This window comes from Martes martes (assembly GCF_963455335.1).
Source record: "Martes martes genome assembly, chromosome: 12".
Lineage (NCBI taxonomy): Eukaryota > Metazoa > Chordata > Mammalia > Carnivora > Mustelidae > Martes > Martes martes.
In genome coordinates this window covers 61654585-61670731 of record NC_137900.1, presented here as the reverse complement: position 1 = coordinate 61670731, position 16147 = coordinate 61654585, and the positions used below count along the sequence as shown (strand labels likewise).

Genomic DNA, 16147 nt, shown 5'->3' with positions numbered 1-16147 from the left:
TTTAATCCGCAACACGTGCTCTTTATGTTTTGCAAAGCTTTCTCTTACTCATTCTGCTGTTTCTGCCTTTCTCCTCTGAGGTAGGCTGGGCAGACATCCTCCCCTTATTATACAAATGGGGCAACAGAGGCCCAGAGAGGCTAAGCGATTTGGCCAAGGTCACACAGCTTCGTAGAGCCCAGGCGAACGCGCCCACCTCTTTATTCCCAAATTAGCGTGCCTCTTGTTGGCGTCTGCCGTCTGTCGGTGGCGTGTAAGCCAAAAGGCTGCGTGGAGGTTATGCTGATAGGGAAGAGCAGTTCTTCGTGGGAGTCCTCACTTTACACAGTTGCCAACTGGGGTCTCCCCTGGGGTGTCAGGGTGGCCTTCTAAGGGCCTGGCTGATGGGTCAGGCAAAAGGCAGACAGAGGGGTATCGCGTTAAGACTGCGGTCTGCTGTGGGTCGTGGTGCTCAGGTGAGATGGGCCAAGAGCCCTGGGTGCGACCACCCCCCCTGCCAGACGGAGACAAGCCGACAGGGGCTGGGGGAGGGGCAGCTCCCTCCCGCTGCGCTCTCAGCAGCTGCGGGAGCACCTCGGGCTACTTCCCCTAGTATGTTCTGAGTACTCAGCCCCGGGTTGTTTGTGTGTCTGTAAGCTCTGCCCCAAGACAGTGCCTGTAACAGGCACTCCACGGCCAGTGAGTGAGGGCAAAGCTGCATGTGAACTGCCTGGTAAAGGGGAAAGCTTTCTGCAGGTGCAAGGGATCATCATTATTGTTCTCACTTCACAGTCAGAGCAGACATGTGCTCTAGTGGGAAGAAGACTGGCTTCAGAGTCACATCTGAGAGCTGGGACTGGCTCTGACTTCCAGAAGTTGGGCAAGGGGCTCACTCTTCTAATCCTCTGTTTCCCCTTCCATAAAACCCTGCTGGCCTCTTAGGATTGATGGGAGGATCCGGAAGATTTGAGGAAGGGCTCTGTAACCTTTAGAGCACTGTGCCTAGGTAAGGAGTTACTCTGTTGATAGTAAGAAACGACTCTTTATTCTAAAGTTAGAAGGAAACTCGGAGGCCGCAGAGACAGCTGTGTGCCTTGATTGGGGGTGCCTTTCTAAACTGCTGGCAAAATAGCATTTTCTTGTATAGTTCTTAAAGCCTGTTTGCGACTCGTTACAATTTTTCTGAAATTACAGAAAGAGGGAGGAAAGGTCGAGTTTTCCCCTATGGTCCGTGTTTGTACATGACTCGCTCTTCTCAATGAAAAACAGAATTTCCATTTCCGTATCACTGTTCCCAAAATTATTTCATCTATTTCTAGAATATCTATTAACTTGGCCCTGACTAGATTTACCCAGGCTGAGAATTTTAGCATCTCTTTATTTATTTATTTTTTCAAGATTTTATTTATTTATCTGACAGAGAGAGACACAGGGAGAGAGGGAACACAAGCAGGGGGAATGGGAGAGGGAGAAGCAGGCTTCCCGCTGAGCAGGGAGCCTAGGATCCCAGATCATGACCTGAGGTGAAGGCAGATGCTTAACAACTGAGCCACCCAAGCGCCCCTTCAGCATCTCTTTAAATGTAACTAGTCCTTGCTCTTGGGTAACACTTCCCATCCATCCCACAGGAGAATCACCTCTTCCCCTTACCTATCATAAACTCTTGGTAGGTTGAAAAATCACAAGTCATGGGGGCACCCGGCTGGCTCTGTCCGTGGAGTGTGTGACTCTTGTTCTCGGGGTCGTGAGTCCTGGCCTCACGTTGGATGCAGGGTTTATTAAAAAATAATAATAATAATAATAATAAAAATTACCAGTCATTTCTAAAATGTCTTCTTGGCTAAAAATATTCTCAACTGCAAGATAATCTCCTTTGCAAAAGAAGTCAAGAATTCCTCTGTAAATGTTGAGAAACATCCAGTAAAGGCTCAGATTCAGAAAAGGAATCAAGTAATTTTTTTCCCCTGAAATGATCTTTCACGGCACTCTTCTCCCCGGTCTCGGTTTTACTGTAAAACCCTGACATCCTATTTGTGTTAACGAGGAAGAGCTGATAGCATGGAAATGTCCTTAGAAACAGCGATTTACCTCAGGGGAGGTCCCTGGAAGAAGCTGCAGTGACTTGTGGTTGGCTTTTTTTTTATTGCTTGGGTTTTGACTTCTATATAACACATAGTTCCAGTTAATTCTGGAATCCAGCCCTCCTTTTAATTTGACACCAGGGTTACCATTTTAATCTCAGGGCAAAAAAAAAAAAAGAAGTTACATTTTAGGGGACAGTTTCACAGAATGCAGATGGAATCTGCTAGGGGATATGAGTGCTGGTCAGTTAAAGGCACAGGCCAACTTCCTGGGGAAATTTTAGCTCAGGAGGCTGGGCTTCCGTCCTGGTTTGGCCAGTGGGTCTTGCGTGATCCTGGACAAACCACTTAACCTCTATGGATTTCTGTTTTTTACCTATCAACGGGGAACCATTTATTCATTCTTCATTCATTTACTCAAAATATTTATGTGCTTTAGAACTGTTATGGAGATCGGGGATGCCTGGGTGGCTCAGTTGGTTAAGCCGCTGCCTTGGCTCAGGTCATGATCCCAGGGCACCAGGTCAGGACCTGACCTTGGCTCAGGTCATGATCCCAGGGTCCTGGGACTGAGTCCCGCATCAGGCTCCTAGCTCGGCAGGGAGACTACTTCTCTCTCTGCCTCTGCCTGTCACTCTGCCTGCTTGTGTGCTCTCTCTCTCTCTGCCAAATAAATAAAATCTTTGGGAAAAAAAAAAGAGAACTGTTGTGGAGATCAAATAGGAAAGCTGACTTGAAAGTTTTCTGTGAATTGCAAAATGGTAGATAAATGTGATAGAGTTAATTAACTAATTAATGGATGGCATCTGGACTAGCCCTGTCCAACAGAAACAAAATGTGAGCCATGCTTGAAATTTAAAATTTTCTGGTAGTATATTAAAAAAGGGAAAAATAAACAGGTACAATTGATTTTATATAGTTTGCTTAGCCCGGTATATGAACAATGTGATCACTTTAGCGTATGACCAATATAAAAACTATTAATGAGGTATTTTATGTTCTTTCTCTTTTTAAAGATTTTATTTATTTATTTGACACAGAGAAAGAGATCACAAGTAGGCAGAGAGGCAGGCAGAGAGAGAGGGGGAAGTAGGTTCCCTGCTGAGCAAACAGCCTGATGTAGGGCTCGATCCCAGGACCCTGAGACCATGACCTGAGCTGAAGGCAGAGGCTTAGCCCACTGAGCCACCCAGGCGCCCCTGTTCTTTTTTTTCTACTAAGTTTTGACAGTCTGGTATGTATTTTACACTTATAGCACACCTCAATTCAAATGAGTCATATTTCAGATGTTCAAATGCTTTGTATGGCTAGTGGCTGGTGAACTGCACAGCACAGAGCCAGATGCTTCCTGGACAGAGTAGCTATTTTGTTGCAAACATCATTTTGCTGGTTGCTCATGGCTAAGCTCCTTTCTCCTTGGGTCCTAGGTATTATGAGACGGGAAGCATCAAGCCTGGAGTAATTGGAGGATCCAAACCAAAGGTCGCCACGCCCAAAGTGGTGGAAAAAATTGCTGAGTATAAACGCCAGAATCCCACCATGTTTGCCTGGGAGATCAGGGACCGGCTGCTGGCGGAACGGGTGTGTGACAATGACACGGTGCCCAGCGTCAGTTCCATCAACAGGTGAGGGGCTGGTGCCGGTGGGGGGCTAGGGATCTGGGTGGAGTGGGGCATCCTGGAGGCTCTGTGGGTACCTTTCCTAGGGATCTGGTCTCTCTGTTCATCAAGGCCCCATAGGGGTTATCAGACAGGAGGAGGGGGCTCGTGGGCTTCTGTAGACCTCTCTATCACCTTTCTTGTCTTTCCAAAGTGGGCAGGAGTTGTAGGCCCAGGGAGGGAAGGCCATGTCAGTACCCAATCTGCTTGAGATTCTTCTGAGTCCGGAGTGCTTTTTATCACTCCCTTTCTCACCCACCTCTGTGTGTGGAGCACTTAGCACGGAATTGTCCTGATCAGGCCCCACAAATGTCACTTTACTTGTAAGGCCATGCTCAAAGTCTTAGCACTGGCCTATATCAGAGCATCCCAGGAAGAAAATCCCTGCCTTCATTTTGGGCAGAGGTTGAGCCACTGAGTGTGGGAAACAGAGCCTGGACTTGAGGTTGGGGGATTTAGTTCCTGGTCCCAGCTCTGTCTGAAGCTCCAAGTGTGACCCTGACAAAGCTCTTCCTGTCTCTGAGAGCCCAAGACCTTGGAGGTTCTGATGTGGGTTTGTGATCTCCAAGAGTGACATCCAGGACACTAAGGTGCTGTGGAGTTGGGGGGCTGCCCTCTCCCCAGTTCCCCTCAATCTCACCCACGGAGAGAAAGAACTGGAGAAATGCCATGAGTACCAGGCCTGGGATCCTCCCAGGAGCCACAAAGGCACCTTCTTCTCTGTAGTCTGACCCAGGAGGCATCTGACGGAGCTCTCAAAGCTTTAACAAGTCCAGAAAGAAAGTGTTCTATTGTAGACGTTGTAGTCTCAGCTCTCTCTAAACCCACAGAGGTCAAGGATGAAATTACGAGATAAACCAAAATGACCATTGTCTAAACTCCACAAAGAAAAGAGAAGCCAGCAGGGTGAAAACTTGACCAGTTCCCATTTCTCCAAAGTCACACCTGACCCTTGTCAGTGCAGAGCCTGTGTGGGCATAAGAGACCCCTCCCCCCCGGCAGAAAGCGGTGGTTAGACTATAATGTCTCAGAGATCTCTTCTGGGCCTGCTCGATGTTCCTTCTGGGATGATTCAAATGTGTAGAATCACTGTGTGAGTGTCTGTGTTGCTGGGTTGGTTTATTTTTTTAAAGCAAATTTTCAATGCCCTTTTAAAAGATTTTATTTATTTGACACAAAGAGGGAAAGAGAGAGAGAGCACAAGCATGGGTGAGCAACAGGCAGAGGGAAAGGGAGAAGCATGCTCCCTGCTGAGCAGGGAGCCCAGTGCGGGACTTGGTCCCAGGACCCTGGCATCACGACCTGAGCCGAAGGCAAAGGCTTAACCGACTGAGCCACCAGGCGCCGCATGTGTTGATGTTTTGAGTCCTGCCATTTCATTACCATTAGCCTGTTTTCTTTCTCTCAGCAAATCTTTACCTTGGCTCTGACATCAAAGTGCTGAGAAGGGAGAGGGAAATTGGGCACATTGTCTCTTAGTCTCTAGAAGGCCTCCTTGTCTAGGGTGGGATTCTGGTGCATAGTAGAAGTCTGACCAACCCAAATTAGCTGAGGAGATAGCAAAGATTGTGGTGGGTTTGGAGGGGGAATGCTCCTGTTGTTTTCTGGATTATGAGGGACTCCAGTGTGCTTTGTGAGTCCTCTGCTTCTGGCTTTATTGTAGGATTTCCACCACGCAAAGCAATGTGACTTTTCCCCCCACGTCTCCAAAAGCCCTAATGTAGAGTGAGGTGTATGATGCCTAGAAGCAATGAAGCAGCAGAAGCCTGCTCTGCAGAGAAACTTCTGTCAAACCCATGGTCAGGCTTTGAGGGCCCACGGAGTTCCCAGTGTAGGGTGTGGCTGTAACTGGTGGTTTGAAAGACAACTTTAGGTCGCACGTGGGAGTCCCAAACTCTAATGCCTGTGGTGGCCGGGCAGTGACGGAACCAGTGAAGCAGGGTGGCTGTGAGGTGATAGGGAGAGGCTGGAGCTGGGACAGACAGACAGCACGGCAGAACTGAAGGGCCACGTGGTCATCAGCATCGGCCGAATGCTGCCAGGAAGGCAGGCCCAGGGTTTGCCAGACTCCTTCCACTCTTAAAGTTGCCTGCTGGTTGCTTGTGGCTGGGGCCGTGGCTGGCTTCAGGGGCCTCCTGGGTGTCCGCAGTGGTGGCGGTGCCTCTGAGGTGTTTTCGCACCTGTGGTCTCTGTTAGCCCTAGAGGCTTATCTCGGTTCTGTGGCAGATAAAGAATCTGAGGCCCAGAAGGGGAATGCAGAGGAATGATGATTTTTTTAAAATTTTTAAATAGATTTTTATTTATTTATTTGACAGATCACAAGCAGGCAGAGAGGCAGGGAGAGAGAGAGGAGGAAGCAGGCTCCCTGCTGAGCAGAGAGCCCGATGATGATGATGATGATGATGATGATGGTGGTGGTGGTGGTGATGCGGGGCTCAATCCCCAGGACTCTGAGATCATGACCTGAGCGGAAGGCAGAGGCTTTAACCCACTGAGCCACCTAGGCGCCCCAGGAGTGATGATTTTGAGGTAGATCTGGGAGTCGAACCCAGGAGGGCCTGTCTCATGGCACTGCCCTGTAGGACTCTGCCAGGGACAGGACTGAGGATCTGAGAGAAGAGAAGCAAGGGGGAGTAAAACAGTCATTCCCACTCCATCTCTGTGCACTTTGCTGCCTGTCTGCAACTCCCTCGGAGACCCGAAGCCCTCTCCTGTGTACCCCTCCGGGGGCTCTTGTCTGGGAGCGCACTCTGGCTCCTTACTCCATTCTTTACCCAGAGTTCTTTGTGGTCTTTAGCCAGCCAACCCAGCGATGCGGATAGAAGAGGTGTGGGACGCTGTCTGTTGCTGCCCGCCCTCCCCACTCCAGCCCAGGAAGCCCCAGCCATCCCAGCAGTTTTATTCTCCATATGAAGGCAAAGCTGCTAAGCTTCGTTCAAACGGATGCAGGTTCGAAAGGACCATCTTGCAAATGTCCACAGATTCCTCTCCCAGCCCCTGCCTCTGTTGGAGGCAACTTCTCACGATTCCCCTATTTTAACAGCTAACGAGGGAGCAGTGGCTGGATTGGTAGCTATTCTGGTGGCCGCAGTGTCATCTCCACTGTCCTCCCCCACAAGCGTATGCCTTCCTGCTGTCTCCTGGGAGACCAGCCCGGGAACCCATGACTGACGTGGAGTTCAGTGCCACAGCACCTGTTGTGCTGAGTGTGTGGGTGATTTCCTGGGACACGAGACATCACATTTATGTTGCTTCGTAAGGACAAGTTAGCGCTGGGATGCTGCCCCAAGGATCTTTAGATTCCAGCCTGAGTGTCCATTGGAGGTGACTGTCGGAGAGCTGGCAGAGACAGGTGGAATGGAGCCGGCCTTCTGTTTGAGGCCCGTGGCTCTAAATCAGTGGCCAAGCGGCAGGCACTGTGCATGGCGTTCCCAGCTAGAAGGACAGTTCTCTTTTGTTGTCTCTCTTTAGACGGTTCTCTTTAACCAATTTAACCAACAGTTGGTTGTGGTCATGTGAGAACGTGGGGTGAGCATGGCTAGGTGTTCGGATTTTTCAAGGGAAGCTACAGATCCACGTATTTATGTAAAAGCTCCCACCTTGCAAATATTTTTTTTTTAAGATTTTATTTATCTAGTTGACAGAGATACAGTGAGAGAGGGAACACAGCAGAGGGAGTAGGAGAGGGAGAAGCAGGCTCCCCATGGAGCAGGGAGCCCAATGTGGGGCTCGATCCCAGGACCCTGGGATCATAACCTGAGCCGAAGGCAGACGCTTAACGACTGAGCCACCCAGGCGCCCCCCCACCTTGCAAATATTGGCAACTAGTTCAAATAAAAAGAAATAATCATGCAGCTAAACAAACTTGTTCAGGGACGGATGTGGCCTGGGGGAGCTAGTCTGCGAACTCTGCTCTTCCTCTGTACTTCGGCAACAAGGCTTCTGAGATTGTTTACCCATTCCCTCTTTTTTCTCTATGTCGGTTGCTGGCCTGGGTGTCCCCTGTGGGGCCGCTCCCAGCATGGCCCAGTTGGACCCTTGGTTGTGGATTCTTAGCACAACTGATGGCCTAGAATTCTTACTGTCCAATGGTGGTTTCATTAGTGCCGTAGATGTGGAATCTCCATAGCTCTGTCTTCCTATTTCCTATCTAAAGGTGCATGATTTTCTGATTTTCTTTTTCAGTGTAATTGTGTATGGGGGGGATGGGGGATGTGTCTGAGAAGACCTGCCTTTCAAAGAAGTGAGGGTGATGTTGAAATCGATCCTTACAAGTGTCTGTAATATCCAAAGTCCCTGGGACATCAGTCCTTCATCTTCTAAATGGATTTGGAATTCACATAGGCTTTACGTCTCCTATAGGAAATATTTAGTGGAGGGACCGCTTGCTCTTTTTCTCTTTCTTTGTGGTCTAAATAAAAGTGCTCAGGCATGGGGCCTGGAAGTCTGGCTGAAAGTCTGACCGGCTGTGTCACCCTGGGCAAGTCACTTGAGCACTCTGGGCTTTGGTTTCCCAGTTTGGAGGAACTGGCTGACTGCCGAACTCTCTACCCTGTTGGACCATCTAAGATGTTCACATGGCACCCAGGGTCGTGCTCATGCACAGCAAAGTGGAGCATAGACCTTTTAGTGTTATATGCCAGTTAGCCAGACTGTCTATCGTTTAGAAAAGGTCCAGAGTGTGACTCTTATTATGATGAGCCTTGATGATCGCTTGTTAATTTTTAAAAAATTTTCTGTTAATTTTTGGGGCACCTAGGTGGCTCAGTGGGTTAGGCCCCTGCCTTCGGCTCGGGTTGTGATCTCGGGGTCCTGGGATCGAGCCCCGCATGGGGCTCTCTGCTCGGCGGGGAGCCTGCTTCCCCTTCTCTCTGCCTGACTCTCTGCCTACTTGTGATCTCTCTCTCTCCCTCTCAAATAAATAAATAAAATCTTAAAAATTTTTTTTGTTAATTTTTAATTTTTAAAGAATTGCTATGAATCAATTAGTCTCATTATTCCCACTGCCATTTCTTCACAGTGGAAGATAATTAAAATAGGGTGTGGGATGGCAGCGTTCGCCTCCCCAACTCCTAGGGGGATCCCATGTGTTTTTAAGGCATTTATGGAAAATATGGACCTTTTAAGGTTGAAGCTAGTCTTTAATTGTTATGAAGATACTCCTGAAAATAATAGCTAACATTTATAGAGAATTTACTATGTAGTAGCCGCTCTTCTAAGTAAATAATTAGTTAAATTCTCACAATAACCCAATGAGGTGGGAATGATTCTTAGTCCCACTTTGCAGGTGAAGAAACTGAGACACAGAGGGGTTAAGTAATTTACTCAAGGACATGCAGCTGGCAAGTTGGACTACTGGGATCCAAACACTAGTAGTCTGATTCTGGAGCTTGTGTGTGTGTATGTATGTATGTATTTATATAATTTTTTATTTTTGTAGAAGATTTTATTTATTTATTTGACAGAGAGAGAGAGCAGGAGAGCACAGGCAGGGGGAGCGGCAGAGAGAGAGGGAGAAGCAGTTCCCCCACTGCTGAGCAGGAAGCCCGAAGTGGGGCTTGATCCCAGGATCCTGGGATCATGACCTGAGCAAAGGCGGTCACTTAACCACCACTTAACTGACTGAGCCACCCAGGCATCCTGTAGAGCCTGTGTATTTAATCAATAGCTACAACTGCCTCTCAATGATTTATAACAATTGGTAATGTCTTACCAAATGATTTATAAATACTTTGAAAGAAAAATAAGGAAAATAAAATTTTCTTTGCTTAAATTTAATGGCCAGACAATTCCTTGAAAAGTTCGGACTTTTTCCAGTTAGGACTGGAAGTAATGGGAAATAGTTTTGAAATATGTCACCATATTTTTGTACATATATAAACCATAGCATAGATGAACTACGTTTACATCTGGTGTGTCCATATATTCATGTCGAGCTCTGTCTCTGTACACAAACACGCGTGTATGCACAAAGAAGGTGACATACACAAAAATACTAAAAATTGGATCAGATTCTAGCTTAATTCCAGTTGGTTCCAAAAGACTACCTCACTCCCAGGTCCTTGTGTATATGTTCTGTGTTTGCTGAGTTAAAATAAGCCGTTTGAATATTGGAGAAAACAAACAAATACCGAATACATTTGCTGCAACACGTACACTGACTCACCGAAAGGGGCAAAGGACCCTGGAGGTTCAAGGGCCTGGACTCCAGAGGACCCGTGGTTGGGCTGTGGTGGGAAGGGAAATATTCGTTCCAGGCTCTCAGCCGAGCATGCTGAGCAGCCTGGGTGCCCACCACTGAGCTGTGAGATCGTGAGGGCGGAGGCCATAGCTCAGCCACAGTATCCTCAGTGCTCTCCATTTGTTCAGGCTGGAGACCCAGTGCAGCTTGCAACTTGGACTTCCAGAAATAATGGTCTGGAATGTGAAAAAGTCTCTCCTATGGCATGGAGTGAAGAGAGCGGGATACACACTGTGTACATGGTTTAATCCTGATTTTGCTAACAGAAAATGGATATTTCTTTTTTTTTTTTAAAGATTTTATTTATTTATTTGACAGACAGACAGAGATCCCATGTAGACAGAGAGGCAGGCACAGAGAGAGAGAGGTGGAAGCAGGCTCCCCGCTGAGCAGGGAGCCCGATGTGGGGCTCGATCCCAGGACCCCGGGATCATGACTTGAGCCGAAGGCAGAGGCTTTTACCCACTGAGCCACCCAGGCGCCCCCAGAAAATGGATATTTCTTGATATGCGTAGGAATGTTAGCATAAAGGAAATACACTGAAATGTGATTTTAGATGTCTTCTTTCTTTCTTTATCCTTCTATTTATTCTTCTTTATTTATTGTCCTAATAGTCTACAGTAAGCACAAAGTTGCTTTTATAATAAAAAAAAAAAAAACAAAACTCTAGGGGCGCCTGGGTGGCTCAGTCGGTTAAGCCGCTGCCTTTGGCTCAGGTCATGATCCCAGAGTCCTGGGATCGAGTCCCATGTCGGGCTCCCCACTTAGCAGAGAGCCTGCTTCTCCCTTTTCCCTCTCCCTCTGCCGGCCGCTCTGTCTACTTGTGCTCTCTCTCTCTGTCAAAATAAATAAATAAAATCTTAAAAAAAAAAAAAAAGGAAAAGTAAAACTCTGATTTCTTTTAAAAGGTAATAGAGGCTGAAGTAGAATTTTTCCAAAGAAAAGTTGTATTACCACCCACCCTTCTCCCAAATGCCAGGGAAGAAACTTTCTTGTAGACCCCACAGGGGCTTCTGGCCTGGCCCTGGTTGCGCACCCTATGACACACAGGGCTTAGGGTCTCATGGAGGAGGCCCATATGAGTGTTCCAGATAGAAATTTACAGACTAAGCTTCCCAGAGTCTAGCACTCTGCGAGGAACATTAGAGCTGGCAGGTGCAAAGGGAAGGCAGTACTGCTCTTACCCTTTTTTTCCAGTACCCTTTTCTGGAAGATTTTTTCCCAAAAAAAGGATTTAATTACTTGAAGTAAGTAGAGTGATCTGTTCCAACTTCCTCGTTGTACCGAGGCCCACAAAGGAGTGGACTTGCCCAGGGTCACAATCAAGTTCATCATATCAGAACTAGAGTGAGGTCTCTGCAAAGACAGGCCAGAACACCCTCGGTTCCTGGCCCTGTTGGAGCCTAGGCATGAGATTTTTGTACAAGGCAACTTCGGAGGGCTCCTTGTAGCAAAGCCAAGCCAGCCCTTTAACCCTTTTTAGTTTGAGAGCAATAAATATCCGCTTCCTTGGTAATTTTTGACAGGTGGGGTGTGACTCCTTCTGTGGCTCCCTAAGGCAGAGAAAACAAGAGCACACGGGCCCCTAGGGAACAGAGAGGTCACCTGGTTCAGTCCTGTCATTCACTGAGGAGGGGCACAGTTCCAGGAAAGGGAAGAAACTCCCTAGCTTCACTCAGGAGGTTCTTTCTGGAGCTGCAGCTGCTCTAGAGAAAAAAAGATGCCCATTCGTAACACTAACATATCATCCTTTTTCTACAGAAGATGCCCTCGAATCCCAGACAGGGGCGCAAGTTATCCCAAGACACCCAGGGAGGTAGGGGCTGAGTTGGCTCCAGTCCACAGCTCTTTGAACCCTTTAACTCCCAATCTAGGGTCATAACCTCCCTCCATCTCTGCCCCAGCTTGATATGGCTTTTCTGGTTGTCCGTGCAGAGCTAGTTGAGATATCTTCTCCACGATGGCAAATAACCATTTATTTCTTTCCCACCTGTCCGCAGGATCATCCGGACAAAAGTACAACAACCACCCAACCAGCCGGTCCCAGCTTCCAGTCACAGCATAGGTAAGAAGAACTTTTAAAAAAAATTTAAAAATCTAATGGGCTCCAAATATTCTAAAGAACTTTTAATCATTCTTATGGACAGATAATTCTGCATAAAACACTTCGGCACACGTACTAATGCGCCTTCTTTGTCATTCTCCAAGGGCTGAACCTGGTAAATGAATTTTATAAATACTGCTAAAAGGTTTTGAATTTTACTGATTATTATGATAAATAGCTTTCACCATGAGACAGAAAATTGAAATCTAAGCCAAAAAAAAAAAAAAATCCACTAATGGGGGTCTATAGAATGTCAGATAATTAAAGTAATAAATCAAGAAAGGGATACTTATTCATAACATTTTCTGCATCATTAGTCAGTAAGTAGTTTTGAATGTGTTTTTTTCTTCTATCAACCAGCCCTTCCACAATTCTTTGTGCACTTGCAGTCTTGAGTGAAGATGTGGCAAAACTTCCCAAACTTTCTCTCTCTTTCTCTCTCTCCTCTCTCGCTTCGATCTCATATACTCCGTGAACAGTTGAGGGCTGCCGTGGGGGTTTTGACACTCACGGGGGATAGTCTGAGGGAGCGGCGCTTGGAAGCCTGGGGGTCCTATTGAGGACGCCAGAAGTTTCCCCGTGCCTTTCCTTTCCCCACAAAGACTGTGAGATGACAGTGACATATGTCACTGGGGGTAAGGTTCTTCTCCTATAAAAGAGTGGTGGCCGTTCAGTGAGCCTCTGACAGTCCCTGTCACTGTCACTTAATAATGTCTCAGACTGTGTAATGTCACTCCCTCTTTAACTGCAAACTTGAACTTCCCATGGTGATGGGGGAATGGGCAGAGGCCAGGCTTATACTTCCAGCTCTGCCTCGAACTCATCCAGTGAACTGTGTAAGTCCCTTTACTTCTCTGAGCCTTAGTTTCCCCATTTGTGGACTGAGGGGCACAAATGAGATGCTCTCTGAGGTTTTGGTCCTCCATGGTCGCCTGTTTGGATAAAGGTAAGAGAGAATTCCTCCCTATCATAAAATAATTCCTTTTTCTTTTTTTTTTTTTTAAAGATTTTATTTATTTATTTGAGAGAGAGAGAGCATGAGCAGGGGGGAGAGGCAAAGAGAGAGGGAGAAGCAGGCTTCCCGCTGAGCAGGGAGCCCAATGCAGGGGCTCCATCCCAGGACCCTGGGATCATGACCTGAACTGAAGGTGGATGCTTAACCGACTGAGCCACCCAGGTTCCCCTAAAATAATTATGTAAGACTGATGAATCACAGACCTGTACCCCTGAAACAAATAATACATTATATGTTAATTAATTGAATTTAAATTTAAATAAATAAATGAATAAATAAATAACTTTTCTTTAGTAGTCCATTCAGAAAGTGTTTGCTAAGCCCCTGCTTTGCAGGAGACTGGTGTTTTAAAGGAGGCAGGACTTAATCCCCAAACTCAAGGTCTTCTCAGTCTGAGCAGGGAATGTAAGAGAAGTTTGCAAAACACTGAGATAAGGCTCGAGAAGAAAGTACAGGGCACTGTGTGAGCCAAAGGAAGGGAACTACCAGCTCTCTTGAGCTGGGGTGAGGAGGGTTGAGGAGGGTTCCTGGGGAAATGTTTGTGGCTGAGATTTCACTTGTAGCTTTAACTGTTTCAGATCAGGGAACAGTGAGTATCAGACTAAGTACTGATACTAGTGCTACAGTTGGGTTTAGAGGAACAATTCTACTTGTAGGTCAGCAGAATGCTTTGTTTCGTCTCAGAAATTTTTATAAAAGATCCATCTTATATGTGTACAGCCCCTTATAGCTTACAAAGTTACTGAGGGCAGAGGAAATAGAAGTTGAGAGATTGATTAACTAGCCCAAGGGCACCCTGCTTTGTACGTGGCAGAGCCGAGCCAGGACTGGAACTTGGGTCTTGGGAGTCTAGTGCAATCACAAAATGTCATTGGCTCTGTTGGCAACATGGCGAGCCTTGATTGTACGTGGTGGTTGTTTTTTAAAGTACCAAGTGACTTGTGATCTTCTTTCTTCCTCTGTTCTTTGCACCTTAATACAGAAAAGGTTGTGAGATTTGCATAAATCTATTTTGAGGAGCCTCTTCTGGTGAAGGAAAAGAGAAGTTAACGATTTCTACTTCTGTGTCTCCTAAGGAAGATCTAAAAATCTAACTCAAATATGAGAAGAAAGGCACTGTTCCCTCTAGGTCTGTAGGAGCAAGAGCTGGTTATGCTCCAAGGAAAGCAACAAACAGCTTCTCATGCAATCACCACCATTTCTCGTAATTTCCTACACTTTAGAGTCAAAGGCGGCTCCACCTGCCTCCAGCTAGTTATAGCCCAAGGAAATGTGTCTGAGATTGGTTTGTAGGTTTTAATGAACCAAGAAAGAATTCCCAGCCCAGAAATGGAAATTCAGCTGGAGAGCTTTCGAGGACCCTGACGACTGACTGACTGGTCTTTCCCTTGGACTCTGGGGTTAGGAGTTAATGTGAGACTTGCACGAAACTTCCCCTCCCCCATGCTTATCCTTAGGAATGTAGAGACCTAGCCTCAGTCACCCTAAGTGACTAACCCCAGCCCATTTCCGGACAGGGGGAAGTCTAGACTTGAGGTCAGCAGACCCGAGGCTAAGCTCTAGTGCTACTGCTTACTGGCTAGATGACGCCGAGCAAATAAATCCCTTCACCTGTGGGGCCTCGTTTACCAAACGGGGAAAATAATAGCATTTTAGGTTGTTAGAACCATCAGATGAAAAGCACTGCACTAATGTCAAGCATAGAATTGTCTTTCATGATTCCTTAACGAGGAACAGGTTACTCGAGAGGTTCAGACTTCAGTTTCTGAGCTCTGTGGCCTTGGGCAAGTCACTTACCGTTCTCTGGGCCTTGGTTCCCTTACCTTTCCAATAAGGTAATAATACTGCCTCCCTTATAGGATTGTTCTTAGAATTAAATCAAGCAATGCTTCAATAATGCCTGGCACAGAGGAAGTTCTCAGAAAATGTTAGTTATCATTATTCTATATGTCAATGTATAGGATGTATGCACAGCATAGAGTCTATTCTATAGTCTATCATTATTACGTAATTAATATTAAATACTAGAATCCAGGTAAACTGGAAGGAGAAAAGGGTGAGGAACTATAAAAAGAAGGGATGGATTGCCGTTTGGAATTTTGTTGGCTGTATGTAGGAATGTGCAGGCCCTCCCGTCTGCACGGAGGGGTGGATTTGTAGGAAGGAATGAACCCGCTTAATGAGTTGTCTAGGTCTTTTTATTTTAGCCCTGGCTGGTGGTGGGCCCCGGCTCCCCCCTCTTTCTCTTCTCCATTCCCCAGCTTCCTGCATCCTTGGACAGGCTGGGACTGGAGCGAGTGCCCTTCTGACACTGTCCTGTGCTCCCTTCTGCACTGCCAGTCCTCTTGGCAGCCCACCCCCTCCCTCTCACCACCCCCAGCAGCAGAAAACCTGGGCAAACGGCCCCCTGAGGGCTGCTCCCATAGCTCAGGTGTAGCGGCTGCCTGCCGTGGGCAAGTGTCCTCAGCACACACTGCGCCCCGCACTCCCCGGCTCAGCAGTCGCATCAGCCCAGTGCAGGGCGAGCGCCTTTGTTTGGGCTGGCGGCCCAAAGCACCCGCCCCTGCAGCCCTGACCGCCCCTCTCCCTCTGCGCAGTGTCCACGGGCTCCGTGACGCAGGTGTCGTCGGTGAGCACAGACTCGGCCGGCTCCTCGTACTCCATCAGCGGCATCCTGGGCATCACGTCCCCCAGCACCGACACCAACAAGCGCAAGAGGGATGAAGGTAAGAGATGGTCACGCAGCCTTGTCCGGGATGAACCCGCCGGGCTCTGCTATGGGGCGATCAGTCAGGGGCGGAAGAGAATATGCCTACTGAGCACCTGCTGGCCCGCAGAGCCCCTGAGTCCCCAGGTGGAGGGGACTCAGGCAGGGGCTGAGTGCTCTGGGAGAGGCAGCAGGGCTGCGAGCTGGAAACTGGGGGCTTCCCACTGGCCTGCCCTCATCTTCACCCCTTGGCTGGAGGAGAGTGGGCCTGGCACAACCCTTTTGGCCTGAGCTTGGTGGTGCGTGAGAAGACCCCTGTGCAGATCTGATGCCTGAGGGCAGGACGTGAAGGGTGTACGCAT

At 47.6% G+C, this 16147-nt stretch overlaps 1 protein-coding gene across 8 annotated transcripts in view; it reads left to right on the top strand.

Moving 5' to 3' along the window:
* The window catches only part of PAX5 (paired box 5), a gene marked incomplete at both ends in the record, with an annotated part of 187412 nt that overhangs the window by 16263 nt on the left and 155002 nt on the right, over positions 1-16147 (top strand). For 5 of the 8 annotated variants that reach the window (XM_080819888.1, XM_080819886.1, XM_080819885.1 and 2 more), the window contains 3 exons: positions 3488-3685; positions 11960-12024; positions 15676-15804. In XM_080819888.1, the coding sequence (XP_080676014.1) occupies positions 3488-3685; positions 11960-12024; positions 15676-15804 (392 nt within the window). The remainder of the gene's footprint in view (positions 1-3487; positions 3686-11959; positions 12025-15675; positions 15805-16147) is intronic. The other 3 variants (XM_080819889.1, XM_080819887.1, XM_080819890.1) reach the window with 2 other exon arrangements.